Source organism: Momordica charantia (genome assembly GCF_013281855.1).
Source record: "Momordica charantia cultivar OHB3-1 chromosome 1 unlocalized genomic scaffold, Mcharantia_2.0 BLBB01000001.1, whole genome shotgun sequence".
Lineage (NCBI taxonomy): Eukaryota > Viridiplantae > Streptophyta > Magnoliopsida > Cucurbitales > Cucurbitaceae > Momordica > Momordica charantia.
This window is the reverse complement of record NW_028275157.1, coordinates 21,868,200-21,884,104: the sequence shown is the minus strand read 5'-3', so window position 1 is coordinate 21,884,104 and position 15,905 is coordinate 21,868,200. Positions and strand designations below refer to the sequence as shown.

Genomic DNA, 15,905 nt, shown 5'->3' with positions numbered 1-15,905 from the left:
AGAACGGAGTGAAGAAATAAATAAATAATATATATCGGTTTTAAAATGGGGTCTCAATTGGCGGGCAATAATGGCGGGACCCACTTTCGCCTTTATCTAAAACAACGGCACAGCTAATGCCACGTAGGCAGAAATCAGATTCCTAAGATTATATTTGATGCTATGTACTCGCCAAAATTTACGGCCGATTCCCAACCTAAATCCGCCGCCGTTAATTTCTTCTGTTTTTCTCACCGGTTTTCGTTTAAAAATTTTAAACTTTGGGCAACACTAAAAGTATGTGCCTAAAAACAGGTTTGATAGAGCATTAGGGAAATTAAAATAACTGGAGTTTAAGTTTAGAGGAGAATAAAATAGGAATTAATTAATTAGGTGGAAGAATTAAGAAATAAAAATTATATTTATTAATTATTAGTGATGAAATGATTTTAAAATTGGGGGATATGAATTATGGAGGAAGAAGGAGGCGCCGTCAGCGGCCGACCAACGGCGACGAAAGGCGCAAAAGCAACCCACATGGTGGGACCCAGCCCGGTGGGTGGGCCCACGTACTTCCTGAGTTGGTTTTGAGTTGATCACCTTCTTATCTGTATTCAATCAAACCATTTTCTGTGGGCAGAATTAACTATAATCATCAGGATTAGATTTGTAATTTAAATCTACTTAAACTAACAAAGTTTAATTGATTTACCACTTTTTAAATTATAGAATATTAAGTTGGTTGTTCAAATAGTTTTCGATGTAATGTTTTAATTAATTGAATTATTTATTATCAACATTATTGACAAAAAAATTATAAATTTGAAATTACTTCAACTAATTAAGACATGTATTTATGAGAAAAAATAGTGATTGGAACTCTACATTTGTTGTGTTAAAAACATTATTAATTAAAAGGGATGGAAATATTATAAGAGTAAAGGAAATATTTAATATTGTCTAAATACTATATATATATTTAACCTGATAATTGAAGATTGATCAAATATAGCCAAATACTAAACAATAATAATGATAAGTTTGTGGTGGATTGAAAAACCAAAAGTCAATTATTTATTATGAATCATTGAAGACTATCGTTGTCAAATCCCAACTTCTTGTTCATGATGTCCGGAAGGGTTACCCCTATTTATTTTATTTATTTTGTTGAACCGAACAAAAAAATGCGATTCATAAGCATTCTTATTTTATTTAATAATAACATTTTTTCTTATTCTATAATATATATCATGCATCGAGTCTAAGAAACTTATACATCATGGATCAAATATAGGAGGTTTAGGTCAAAGTGAACCGGGTTTAACGATAATTGACATATATCTTCAATTAAAAGAAATGGTGAGATTGATCCTCACACCCCAATAATGATTGGATTTGGGCCATCCATATGTGTCTAAGCAATTGCAAGCCAAACCAAGAAACCAATTCGTTGGTTCTTCCTTCTGGGCTTTTCGAGTCTTGGAAGATTTAGATTTACATAAATCCTCTGACTATTATTTCACCATAGCAATATTTATAATTTTAGATTTTAAATTTGAAGTAACATTTTATTTGTTGTTATCAAAGATTCTTCAACCACATTTATCTCTATTTATCTCCAACTAAAAAATTGTAGGTTGGAATGAAATATTCTTATAAATTTGGAAACTTTTGAAACTAGGATTTCAAAATTAGCTATTTAAGTGATAATTTCTAGGATTTAACTAAAGGAGTATCTATAAATGAAAATAAATCAACTAAACTAAATTTACAATCTTTTTAATTTTTTTCCTCAATTAAATCTTTTAATATTTTCAATTTTATTGTTAATATATTTAAAATTCTCAATTAAATCGTTTCATTAAAAAAAATCAAAATTTGATAATTAAAAAGTGATGTGTGTCGGGGTACCATTTTATTTTTCATTTGATGTTTTTAAAAATTAGTTTATAAAACTTTTCACATATATTTATTCCTTGTTTTGTTATCTACTTTAAAAAATATTTTCAATATTTAAACACTATTTTAAAAACAAAAAATTGTATATTTTATTTTTTAAAAAAATTAAATGTGTTTGAAAAATTATAAACATACCAAAGCTTGGGAAAGAAAGTACCATTTTTTAAAATATAAAATAAAAAACGAAGTCATTATCAAACAACAGCCTACATTGTTGTTTATTAAATATATTTGGACATTTGAGCATGTTATTTGGATATATCACTTAAAAAATATTAATTTTGTTAACGAATGGGAGAGACTTTTACTAGTGAACGAGATGGATTTCATGTGTGAAGTAGCATGCAAGTGATATATCCACCTATCTAAACATGTTAATTAAAATAAGATGATATATTACCCATCTAATATATTTAACCAAGAAAAAATGTTAATCCAAACTACCATGGGACAAAACAATGTGTTGTTGAACTAAAACAATCATGAAAAAAAAACTTGGAAATAAGTTTATATCATTAATTAACATAATTCATGATTAATCTAGATGATGGAAGTTTTTTTGGAACAATTACATGACGGAATTAAATCATAGTCATATGTGTTTATTTAAACAATTGACATCTGAATAAAATATTAATGAAAATTTTGGCAGAATGGCAAGATTTTTGTGAGGATGGGTGTAGTTTTTGAACAATTTGGAGGTAAATCATGGGTCCACAACAGTCATTTATTAACATATACGTAACTTTATACTTCAAATTATTATTTCTAAAATAATAAGTTTTTGTCCTACCATAACATCGGATAACTATTCCAATTGGTTAAAGTATGGAGTAAAAAACAGAAGTTCAAAGTCGCACTCTCACGTATAAAACTAAGAAGGATGTAGTTTCTCATTAATAGGCCACATGTGACGTGTTTGAATCATAGAACTTAATACGCTAAAACTTGGATAGTTTGGATAAGTAAATTAATGACCTAAGTTTTGTTTGTAAAGTAAAATTAGTAGGTGTGTCATTAAATTAAAATCAGAGGGTCGTGTGTACTGGAATAAACTCTCAAATTTACAGCCACATAGGTGGAATATGCTAGGCTAAGCTAAGGCTAATATGGCTAATGGCTAGAGTGGGAGGAGAGGGATAACCAAGGAACCACTTGATTTTCCATCTCGTCGTCATCATCGTCGCATCCGCTCCCGCCATTGGAGCTCCCACATCCTTCCTCTCTAATGTCAGCGCAGTTTTGGCAAAACGACACCGTCGGCACGAGCCTGGGCCCAGACCCATTCCACGGCGTCGGAGCCTGGCAGCCATGGCAGAGCAAAACCCTCAAATGCTTCCCAACCAGAAAATTGGCGCCGTGAACCTTCCAATCGCACCCCCAACACAGCCTCGCTTCGTCTGCTCCACACACCACATTCGCCGGAGACTTGCACAGCGAGCACAATGTCTTCATTATTTTCCAGCCGCCAACTCCGTCTTCCGCGATTTATAGCACAAACGGAGGGATGAAAAAGGAGTAATGAAGGTGGCCCATGGAAGTGGGGCATTGGAGAATATTAATTAAATTGGTTTTTTTCTCTGTATTTGGACTCGATGAAGAAAGACGATGGAAGGGACGGGGGGGATTGTTGGGCAAGTGGGTGCTGTGCTCGGAGAATTTTAGACCACAATCTGTGAATCGCGAATTCTGGGTTGCTTCCCAATTTTTGCATTTTTCTTCTTTTGTTTGGAAGTTGACGGTTGTTGAAATTTTTGGTATGGTGTGGTTGGAATTGAAAAGTCTACATGCGCCGTATACCGCGTATCATGCCTTGTACCAAATTTCAACAAAACGTGCCAATTCAATTCAACTACTCATTTCATTTGTACGGCAAAATTTTCAAAACAAATACAAACCACTCCTTACTAATTACTATTAAAACAATAATCTCCTACACGTGGCAACGTCTTTATTATCCTATTTTTTAAGAGTGAATTTTTAAGTTTGGGATAAGTCCCACGAATTGAATTCATTCCATCGTCAGAGAAAATGAAAATTTCTATCCATATTCTTTGATTTTCATTCTCTTCAAGCAAACGAGATCTAAGCATTTTTTCAGAGGAAAGCAAATGAGCCCAGAAAGAAATTGTCTTATTAATTCTCTGTATTATAGCAGCTGTAAATATTTACAGGGAATTGGGCCACATATATCAGAGAAATTTGTTACCTCTGTTAGTTACACAGTAACGCAAACACAAAGGTAATTCAGTGGTTTTCCTTTAACACCCCTCCAAGCCAAGGGGGGCAGGAGAGCTGGGTTTGAGCTTGGCTTTTAAAGAATGAAAAGAAGTAGAAGGCATGGGTTTTGTCAAAATTGTCAGCTATTTGGGCAGATGAAGGTAGATGCTGCACTCGAAGTTGTAGAGAAACAAACCACATCGCAAGGAAGTAGATATCTATCTCAACATGTTTGGTGAACATGTTTGGTGCAGGGGTGGAGAATTGGATTTGCATTGAGTGCTCAAATTATCACACAACAATACTGAAGGATGAGACAGAGGAATGCAGTTCAGTAAAGAAAGTGCGCTGCCAAATTATTTACGAAGTAGTCAAAGCCAAGGATCGATGCTCAACCTTTGTTGGTGGTCAAAATCAAATATCGACAAACGTAGTTTGGAGTATTCATATAGAAGAACCTAGTACCCGCCAACCTGATCCCTACCGAGGTAAAGTGGAGGTACATTCATCGACCCAAAGAATCTAACCTCAGGTCCGACCACCGACTGACAGCCATAACTGTCTGTCATAAGAGTCCAACGGCCCCTACCTGCCCATTAAAGGGACACTCCGCCCCATTGATCAGGTAGGTTATTCCCTCTGAGAGAACGACTTAAACAACTCGAGTTTGCAACTGACTTGGACGTCGGAGTGTTTGTTCTCTGCAAATTCATTTGTGAGCACCTCAGTAGCTCGATTGGAAATCAACATCTGTGCTGGTCCTTGAGATTATTAATTGCTTTTTAGAGCACCAGAAAATCGAAAAGAACCGTATCCATACGTGAGATTTTTTGTCATCAGAATCTAAGGCCAAATCTACATCTGCGAAGCCTTGAAGTTGAAGATCAGAGGGCTTGGGAAAGTATTAAACCATGATCAAAGGATCTTTTGACAAGCTGCCCCGGTGGGTAATAGTTGGTGAATTCATGAATTGACAGACTTTATTCACACAAAAAACAATTTCAGGGCATGTCAAGACTCAAGGGGAAGGGCTCCAACGATACTTGGGTTCATCAAACAAGTCACTTTCATCGTAGGAATTGCCGAAAAGCATTAGCTTTGACAACATCTCTACTTTGGAAGAATATCAGTTATGTACTTTGCTTAATATCGAAATAGCCCTCCATCAGCAATACTTTTCAACATGTCAGTACGTCACATATCTATTTAATCAAAATCACTCAATAACTCTATTTAAATAACTTAAATATAATTATTCTTTAATTAAGTTGCTCACATGTTAATTAATTATTAAATTAACTTTGTTGGTATTTGAAATATTTATTTATTTATTTTTTCAATACTTTGAAATATTTCTTTTTCACCCTTACATTTACTTATTTCTGATAAAATCATAAGCACACGAGATAGAGGTGAGGTATGAAAGAGGAGCAATTGTCTCAAATTTAAAATATATATTAAGATTTGTGTTTTTCTTTGATGGCTCATTATTTTCATGACATTAAAAAAAAAGAAATATATATATATATATATTCATATTGGTGGTGGACAAATTGGTAATGATTAATGAATTTGACATTACTTTTGGAAGATTAAAAAGAATATTTTTGACCAATTAAAAATTCTTTTCCAATATTTAATGATGTTTGGGTTTTATAGTTCAAAATATGTTTTGAGGCTCTAAAGACATATAAAGAATTTTATTAATGATTATTTAAAAAGTATTTTATTTAGGTATACCTAGAATTTTAGTTTTTGAACTTTTAATTAAAGTTGCATTTTTTTAGTAGCAATTAAAGTTGCATTCAACAAGTATGTAAACTTTCAAAAATATCTAACGGGTCCTTAAATTGAATTTTGCATCGGTCCATAAATTTAAAAGAATCTATTAAATAAATACAAAATTAAGACGACTTTTAGGAACTTGCTAATTAAACACCTTTCTAAAAGTTACAAAAAACTATTAAACACAACATTTAAATTTAGGCTAAAGGGGAGCGTGTACGACTCGAAATCTCAAACTTTGAACCCCACTTTGTATGACCCTAGAACCCACAAATCACACGCCCTCCAAATTGTTGTTACTTAAATAGACTTTTTCTACATCTATGATCAGTTATATCAAAATGAACAAAAACAAATATGTGAGATAACCTTAACTTAGGCCTGAGATTAAAGTAAGTTGGATGAGTATCATATCCATCCAAATAACTGCATCAACATGAATCTATTACCTCTTGATTGGAGGTATATGTCAATTACCGCTGAGCTATATTTACTTTGACAACTTCATAATCTTTTAACCTAAATGTGATATGAAGCTCAAATGGAAGCGGACGTTGACAAAGAAATGGCTGTGACGGCCGTTGAAAAATTATTCAGCATAAGAAATGTTGCTATGCCATTCCCAACGTCTTCTCCATATCACGGCTCTGGTTTTGTTTTTCAAAGTCAAAACAATATAATATTAATTCATCATTGTTTCCTGATTTATAATTAGATTTCATGCAATCTTACTATTTTTAATTTCTCCCAAAAGCTCCATGTGTTTTCCGACATGAATTATTTATTTATTTCTAACGTTTTTTTGTATTTCAAAATTTTGCATGTCAAAATCACAGCACCAAATTTTGGAAATTTCAACTTACAAATTTAATATAGGTAAAAAAAAAAACAGAGATATAACTTTACTTGGACACGTGTAACATTGTCTTTTCAATATCAACTTCTTATAATCATGCCGTCTTATTATACTATAAAAAGTAAAAAAAAAATTGTATTTGTAATCCAACAGTGATTTTTTATACTATCATATAATAATTTTTCAGATAGAGTGTTGGATAATTCATTAAATTCTACTGATCAATAAATGAAATACTTTAATAACTATTAAACTTAAAACTCATACTATATAAATTTAAGTACTTGGACAGGTCTACCTCTCCCCGGCCTTAACTTCAAAACTTCATTCTTTTATTTGCAATTCAATATTCTTAAAACGTGTATTTAACAAAATATATTCTCTTTCCTAAAAAAACAAAAAAAACAACAAATTATTCTATTACCAAATATAGAATATGAAAAATAGCCCCATATATGTTAAAAGAAATAACAACTGTTCCTTATTTAAAAAAATTTCTCCAATGAATGCTAACTAACCCTTTTATTAATATTATTTCAAAGTAATTAATATTTTCTCAAGGGGACATATAGTAATATATGAAACTAAGTTTTTTGTCTGTGTCTGTGGAAAGGTTGTCCAGCTAGTCTTATTTTCATTTCTTTCGAGAAAAAAATTGAATCAGGTAATTAATGTATCAATATTGATGAAGTTTCATCGTAAGATCAATTGGCAAGGTGAGAAGTATCACATATATATTACATTTGTTAAGTCTCTTGTCAGTATATTTTAAATTGTCTCAATCTGAAAAGTAGTTTTTTTAAGTACAATATGTAGGGGTGGGAGATTGAACTCACAACCTTTTAATTAGAGATATATGTCAATTATCGATAAGTTATGCTCGTTTTTGTCGGTTTAAAAAGTATTTAATTAAAAAAATCGGACTCTTTTATGGACCCTTTTCATTTTTTTGGGATACGAAGAGAATAAAAATATTTAAAGACCTTGACCTAAAGAATAATTCTCTTGTACTGTTGTCTGGGAATTTTATCACATCACAACTCTTCATCTTAAGATTGAATTATACAATAATTGGTAGCAGGTGAACCGATAAAAAGATATAGCTATTTTATTTCTATATCTAACTGTCAATCAATCATACAATTAGTGGAATTAAGAGAATGAGTTAAAATTAAGTTATTAAATTTTAGAAAAAGTGTCTAATAAAAAATTAAAGTGGTCAAAGCGAGCATAGCTCAACAGTAATTGGTATATATCTCAAACCAAAAAATTGTGAGTTCGATCTCCATCCCAATCTGTCATACTGAAAAAAGAATTTAAATTTAAATTTTATATTTGATAGGGCTTTCGACTTTCAAATTCACAAACTTAAATTTTATGCATAATGTAATTCTATGCTCATAAACAGGTGAAATTTAAAAAATTTAAAAAGCATTTAATAGGTGAAACATGGAGTAAAAATTGAAACTTGGGATGAGCAGACAAGGTTTAATAATGGGCAGTAAAAAACAGCAACTAGGTGTGGGGCCCATTATTGACCAGTTTTGAGGGCCCCACGTGGGTAAATTGTGGGCCAGCCACAAAAGGCCAAGGCGTTACACTGGTCAGAGTTGGCTCCTTCCGTTCGATTCCACTCTTAATTACTTTTTTCTTTTTCTCTCTATTTTTCCTTTTTAAAAATTAAAATATTTGTCTCTCAACCACTTCTTCCACGTGGGTGTTTTCTTCTGACCCCCACGGTTTCTTCTCAGCTTCTCGACCTGGATTTTAAATAAATGTTTGTGTTTGTTTTATAAGCTAAGCCCTTTTCAACAATCAAAATTTGAATGGTTCATTATTTAGTTTTTAAAAGTCTTAAAGTTACATATGATGAAAAAAATAATCTCTTAATCCTTCCTTTCACAATTTAATTTAATAAACTCTAGTTGTGAAGAGTGCAGCTAAAGTATCATACAAAATATAGAAAAAGATCATCCGTATATAAATGAGAGACATCTTTGTTAGTGAGTGAAACAAAAAGTAAAGTTATAAATATGATATTATGTCGAATATCATATTATAGAAATGTGGAGGGTCAATGATACAAAAATGGTATATTAATGATATAGTAGATAAGAACAAAGATATCATATTTGCACATTATTATTATGTAGGACAAATTTGTAAATATGATAACTAATTTTATCCGATATTATAATTATCGGTTACCGTTAGTCAATTTAGTTGAATTACCTCTTGATCTAGTTTGCTTTGTTGATGTATTAGTTTTCCAGAGTCATCATGAGCTTTTTATTTATAGGCGAGAGAATTACATAGCACAAAAGAATATATATTTTAATATATGGTATTAGATTTAAAATGTTATAAAAATTACATAAATTGTAAATTATAAATACATATTCATTTTACAGTATAATTCTCTTTGATAGATTGATTATGCACTTTCGAATTTGTCATTTACAAATATTTTCTTATATTAACCTCTCTTATACGTTGAAGGTACACATTTTCGCTCGTGAGTTGAATGTTGTATTCCATGCAAAACACATTTTAGGAGTAGTTTTTCCCTTAAAAGAATTTTGTGTAGGATGCAATGTATATCGTATAGCATGAACGACCAGTGTTTTGATCTTAAAATTCCAAAGACGGAAGTTGAAAAATCAAGACCAATTTAGTGAAGAAGAATTGAACCGCACCAGCTGTGAGGGAAAAAAAAAAAGAAAAAAAAGACAAATTGAACCTAATACAATTACAAAGAGCCAACCCCACCGGCTTACCCCACCACTAAAATTTGCAGCCTTGATTCCACCTCTCTGTCACAAACGACTAAATTTTTAAATGTTTTGTACTGTATTTGGTAGATTATCAGGGAACTTGCTTTGCTTAGATGAACCAAATATCTTCTAAATTTACCATTTTTCTTTCTGAACATAAAAAAAATGGTGAGGGGTTTTTTTCTTTCCTCCAAAAGAAACCTCTTTTCATCATTCTACTGTACTTGTAAACAGCCGTAATACAGAGATCAAGCCAATACTTTTACCAACACCGAATATGTTGAAAAGGATAAATTTATTCAAAGCTAAATATTTCACATCATCGTGTTTCTGTATTTAATGTTGAAAAGGTTGGAGAGAGAGAGAGAGAGATATGTCTGCCTGCAATTTTAGTGGGGTTAAGCCAAACACTTCAATGAAATTTCTCCAGTGGTGCCCCCCACCTAAAAGCCTAAGAATTGGTAATATCATACCTGTCCATTTTCTCACAAGTCAGAGAATATCGGCAAATAACGCCGCCATTGAAGTTTCTTCATTCAAATTCAGACAGTAGTTTCTTTCTCTATTCTTTCTTCTTCTTCTTCTTCTTCTTCTTCTTCTTCTTCTTCTTCTTCTTCTTCTTCTTTGTCTCCTCTGATCGGCCTGTATTTCTGCTCAGAGATCAGGATATGGGTGGCAATTGCAGAAAGGTTGTTGGGTTTTTACAGTTCTTACTCATTTCTTTCTTTTTCGGCTCTACTCTGTTTTGTGACGCCGCAGATTCAATCTCCAATGGCAGAGAATTAAGAGACAGTACTAATGAAACCCTTATATCCCCTAACGAGTTCTTCGAACTGGGATTCTTCAGCCCCCAAAATAAGTCCTCATTACGGTACGTGGGAATATGGTATTACAAGATCGAGGAACAGGCTGTTATTTGGGTCGCAAACAGAAAAGAGCCACTTCGAAACAGGGATGGGGTTTTGAAAATCGGAGACGACGGAAATTTGGTTGTTCTGGACGGCAACAACGTGGTTTGGACAAGCAATATTACAGTGAATACGTCTGATCCCTCAAACTTAACTCTCCACAACAACGGAGAATTGGTTCTGTCGCGCGGAGACGCCGTCCTCTGGAAAAGCTTCGATCACCCGACGGATACATTTCTTCCGAACATGTTGGTGGAGGTGAGCTCAGAAATAGGGGAGAAACGATTGTTCATGTCGTGGAAATCGGAGACCGACCCAGCTGTGGGAAATTACTGTCTGGGGGTGGATCCTCGTGGAGCCGTACAGATTATAATTTGGAATGGAACTGGGAATAATCGACTGTGGAGAAGCGGCCACTGGGATAAACAGATATTTTCTGGGGTTCCGACTATGCGTTCGGCTTCGTCGTACGGTTTCACTGTGAACGAAGAGAGCCGAGGACGCGGACTCGTGAGTTTAAAATTTCGTCCATCGAATGATTCCGATAGGATGAAATTTCAGATACGGTGGGATGGAAAAGAAGCACAGCAACGTTGGAACGAAGGGAGTCGCAAATGGGAAACGATGCGTTTACTGCCTTCTAACGATTGCGACTTCTATAATTTCTGTGGGGATTTTGGGGTTTGCTCTGAATCGAGTCGTCCCAAGTGCACTTGCCCTCGAGGGTTTGAACCCAAAGACAACGATCGATGGAGCAGAGGGATTTGGTCAGATGGGTGCCGGCGGAAGACTCCATTACTTGAGCAAAGGAAGAATAGCAGTGATTTTAATGGAACTGCGGGAGATGGGGAGGAAGATGGGTTTTTTGACGTAGAGTTTGTGAAATTGCCTGATTTCATATCTCAAGTATTTGTGGACTCGTGTAAAGACAGATGCTCGAACAATTCTTCGTGTATTGCTTATTCGGATGCTCCTGGAATTGGGTGCGTTACGTGGGATGGACCTTTGGTTGATATTCAGAAATTTGATGGAGCTGGGCATACTTTGCACATTCGTCTCGCTCATTCTGATTTGGGTAAGCTTTTCAAAACTTGCAATCCCTTCTCTGTTTTGTCCAATTTTTGTGACATTAGACTTTAATAAATAGTAGAAGAAGTATAACCACCGAATTACAAGAACTGATTACACAAGATCTTGGGATATTTGAATAAAACAGAGAGATAACAGTTCGGTAGGTCTCTTTCATTTTCATTTCCGAGAAAAAGCACAATTAGATTTTAATGCTTTGAAAGGATTTCCTTTAATATCGTTCTGGAAAGGTAAATCAGATTTTAGTTCTATGACAAGAAAGGGTGAAGAAATCTGCCATCTTTTGATGTTCTCCCCTGTTGTGTTGTTGTTCGGAAATAGTAATCATGTGATATTTTCTACTCTTAGTATCTGTAGACAGCGGGAGCAGATTGTCGGTTGGTGTGATAGTATCGATATGTTTGGGAGGAGCAGCTGCCATAGCCGTATTAGCGTTGCTGCTATGGAAGTTCAGAGGAAAATCGAAAGGTTAGATCATATTTTAGTTCTAGTTCTCTCTTGGTTTGGAGAATTGTAACCATTCCTTTGCTGAATTTGAGGATCTTACATTGTGGTTTTCTCAGGTTCACCAGATGCTTCTGCGAATCAAACTCAGAGCAAAACTGAGGTACCAATGTTTGACCTGAGCAAGAGCAGAGAATTTTCAGCAGATCTTTCTGGGCCATACGAATTAGGCATAGAAGGTGAACAATTGAGTGGACCAGATTTGCCAATGTTCAATTTCAACTGTGTAGCTACTGCTACAGATAACTTTTCTGAGGAAAACAAGCTTGGCCAGGGAGGTTTTGGGCCGGTATACAAGGTAAGTAAACTTCCAATAATTTCTGATGCAAAGCCAAGAAAATGAGCTCATTTGGTGCTAATATTAAAGCCTTCTCTTCTCCTCTCTTTTCTTTTGCCAGGGAAAGCTTCCAAGTGGACAGGAAATCGCTGTGAAGAGGCTCTCGGTCCGGTCTGGCCAAGGTCTAGAAGAGTTCAAAAATGAGATTATACTTATAGGAAAGTTGCAGCATCGAAACCTTGTCAGACTTTTGGGCTACTGCATACAAGGGGAGGACAAGATGTTGCTCTATGAATATATGCCAAACAAAAGCTTGGATTGGTTTCTTTTCGGTATCTACTTAGGCTCTTCTATTAATAAACTGAAACTTGCATATATACTTGAATGTTTGAATTTTGGGTTTAACATTCTTGCACAATACTTTTGGTGGCAATGATGCAGATCCGATTAAGCAGGCTCTACTAGATTGGAGAGTACGGTTGTCAATCATCGAGGGAATTGCACGAGGGCTTCTATACCTTCATCGAGACTCAAGGCTTCTTATTATTCATCGAGATCTAAAAGCTAGCAACATTTTGTTGGATGAAGACATGAATCCAAAGATATCAGACTTTGGCATGGCTAGAATATTTGGTGGAAACCAAAACGAGGCGACAAATACCATTCGTGTTGTTGGCACATAGTGAGTATAGAGAACTTACTTATGCAGAACTCTTAACTTCAATAACCTGATAAATCTAACCTTCGTGATCATTCTCTAAATGCAGCGGTTACATGGCTCCAGAATATGCAATGGAAGGTCTATTTTCGGTGAAATCAGATGTCTATAGTTTTGGCGTATTATTGTTAGAAATAATCTGTGGCCGGAGAAACACTAGCTTTCGCACAACGGAATACTTAACCCTTATTGGCTATGTAAGTTCCTCTCTTCTACTGCCTACTGAACTTCAATCAGCAAGTTGAGATATTTAGTCACAGACTGAATATGAAAAACTCTTTTCAGGCTTGGAATCTTTGGAACGAAGGAAGAGCGATTGAGCTTCTCGATCCATCTATTCGCGATTCATCCCCGGAGAATGAAGTAATGAAATGCATACATGTAGCAATGTTGTGTGTACAAGACTCCCCAGCCTTCAGACCAACACTGCAGACCTTGGTGCTAATGCTGGAGAGTGAATCTACTTCTCTGCCACAGCCAAGACAGCCTACGTATACTTCGACAAGAGCCTCGATTGATACAGACTTGTTTACGGACGGCCACGACATTGCATCATCGAACGACGTGACAGTGACAATGTTGGATGGTAGATAGCATTTTCTCTTTTGGTTCTCCCCCATTAATGTTAATATATGTCATTTCGCTTGTCTTTGAAGAATAGGCAGTTAGTTTACGAAGTGAGTATAGTATTTTATACAAAGCCTGTTCATTTAAGTGATTGGTTTTGGTTAACTATTGTGATAGGTAAGTTGAAGCAGAAGTAAAGGGCTGATGAGTTGAGAGTTAAAAGTGGTTGGCCGATTGATAGATTAGGTCTGTAATTTTAATTTATATGGAAGCAAAGATAGTTTTTTTAGTGTTGGAAACTGGCCTTTCAATTATTGCTGCAAGAAGGTCAATTAGAAAGAAACACGAGTGTTTCTATCTTTTGCTGTTAGAAAAGCTCCTCGGAGATGTAGCAATGATGTACATAACAAGGAAAAGAAGAGAGAAAGAAATCTTGAGGTTGTCTTACTTGTTTCTGGTTTCAGAAACTTCTGTGCATATATATTTTTTTAAGCTTTAAATCTTGTTTTGGTATTATCTAGTTCAAATATACGTCGACGTTAGCAAATTAGTACACTTACTAGAAACTATGTCATCCATTTATTTAAAGCAAAATAACGATAATGATCACAAATTGGTTGTTTTTTTTTAGTTTATAATGAAATAAACTCGAAAATTTAGAGACAAAAGTAGGGAGTTCAATGTTTAGGAACCAAGAAGTAGTATTTGTTTTAGAAAGTAAGAGCTATATGTCAAGGACAACGATAGCTTAAGTATCCCCAGTATCTCCAAAATGGTATGATATTGTCCATTTTAGGCATAGTCTTTATAGTTTTACTTTTGGTTTCATCCAAAAAGTCTCATACCAATGGATAATTGTCCTCATCTATATACCATGGATCATTCTCTTACCTAACCAATGTAAGACTTCATTTGCATTGCTCTTATAAATCCAACACTACATCTCTCACACGATTGTAAGAATAGTTAGGGACTATGCGATTACTATAAGAGATCCAATGAGCGGAATCCGTCTGCTGCCACCTCAGTAAGCATGCCAAATCACCAGCTGATTCACCATCAATGTCAGCAAAATATAGTCATAAATCAGCGGCATATTACATCAAAATCCTCTACCTAAATCACTGCCAATATCCATGAATCTTTTCCTAATATCAGACCATTTGTTCCTTAGGAAATGATATTACTGTTGATGCAAATTTGTGCAAAACTTTACCCACAACTCTCCTTTTGTTCCTTACTAAATGAGCGGAGATCGTGGTCATTGGATCTCTTAGAATTACCAGTTGGTAGTTGGTACATCTTCCATATGTAGTTCCTGATGATAGGAGTAGAACCAATGGGGATAATTCAGTGTACAGATAATAGATCCAAGTAAATGATTATAGTAATAGATCCCATCAGCTGGATTTTGTGTGAAAAAAATAATCAGATACAGAAACGAATGGATGATGAATGATTTACCCAAGTAGAAGCAGGGAAGAAACAGAGAGTAGAAGAAAAGTGAGAAAAAAAGGCATGAAATTGGGTTGAAAATGCCTATTTTTGGGAAAAGGAAACATTGGTACAAACCTAAAAGCACAGCAACCACATGGCTATGGCTATGGCTATGGCTATGGCTTTGTTTCCTTCAAATTTTACAAAATTATAACTTAAGAAAGAAAAAAAGAAAGAGGAAAGAAAAGAAAATGGCTTCTATTCTTCCAACCCTATAGGCTATAGTTTCCTTTCCTTGGGCTGCTTTTTTCCTTTTCAAAACATACTAGTGTGGTTAATTAATGATTAAATTATATTAAAATAAGAGGCTAAGAATTTTGGAGTAGTCTTACTCACTCCTTTTGACTCGATAATCCAACTGTCAATTCATCATCAGTTTATGTAAATAGTAAATTGAATCAAACTAATTAATCATCAAAATCTATTTTAACTAAATTCCAACCTTTCATTTTTCAACCTATGCCTATGCCTATGCCCTCTTCTTCTACAATACTGCACCTATTTTAAGATTTTGCTTTCAACTTTTTCAATTTTAATCATTTTCCCTTTTTGAGAATAATATCTTAACAACATAAAACGTTAAATAATCAACTTTTACCTCTGGTGAGTCCATTTTAACTTAAGGATGCAATTAATACATTCGATTATTAAAGTTTATATGTATAGATATATATATATATAGTTAGTGTATTGGATGCTTTTATTTAATTGAATTTTGGTATTTTGTTACTAAGTTTGAACGTTTTTTATTGCCGGGTATCTTCAAGATTGA

General features: G+C 34.3%; 1 protein-coding gene across 4 annotated transcripts; it reads left to right on the top strand.

Annotated features, from left to right (window-relative positions):
* The first annotated feature begins 9,899 nt into the window (after positions 1-9,899).
* LOC111012488 (G-type lectin S-receptor-like serine/threonine-protein kinase B120) lies at positions 9,900-14,083 on the top strand. 4 transcript variants are annotated; one of them, XM_088122415.1, is made up of 8 exons: positions 9,900-11,556; positions 11,928-12,038; positions 12,134-12,372; positions 12,473-12,683; positions 12,793-13,033; positions 13,119-13,266; positions 13,355-13,655; positions 13,814-14,083. In XM_088122415.1, exons 1-8 carry the CDS (start codon positions 10,242-10,244, stop codon positions 13,831-13,833), a joined length of 2,586 nt encoding a protein of 861 aa, XP_087978541.1. In that variant the 5' UTR covers positions 9,900-10,241; the 3' UTR covers positions 13,834-14,083. The 4 variants fall into 4 exon arrangements, with proteins under 4 accessions (XP_087978541.1, XP_087978546.1, XP_022142345.1 ...); XM_022286653.2 differs by having other exon boundaries at positions 9,912-11,556; positions 11,919-12,038; XM_088122420.1 differs by having other exon boundaries at positions 9,905-11,556; positions 13,355-14,083.
* The last annotated feature ends 1,822 nt before the right edge of the window (positions 14,084-15,905 follow it).

Excerpts from the sequence above, each read along its gene's own strand:
- LOC111012488 (XM_022286653.2), top strand. The coding sequence starts at position 10,242 with ATGGGTGGCAATTGCAGAAAGGTTGTTGGGTTTTTACAGTTCTTACTC. Across the intron at positions 11,557-11,918 it reads TCTCGCTCATTCTGATTTGG|TATCTGTAGACAGCGGGAGC; the intron begins GTAAGCTTTTCA and ends TTCTACTCTTAG. Across the intron at positions 13,267-13,354 it reads ACTTAACCCTTATTGGCTAT|GCTTGGAATCTTTGGAACGA; the intron begins GTAAGTTCCTCT and ends AACTCTTTTCAG.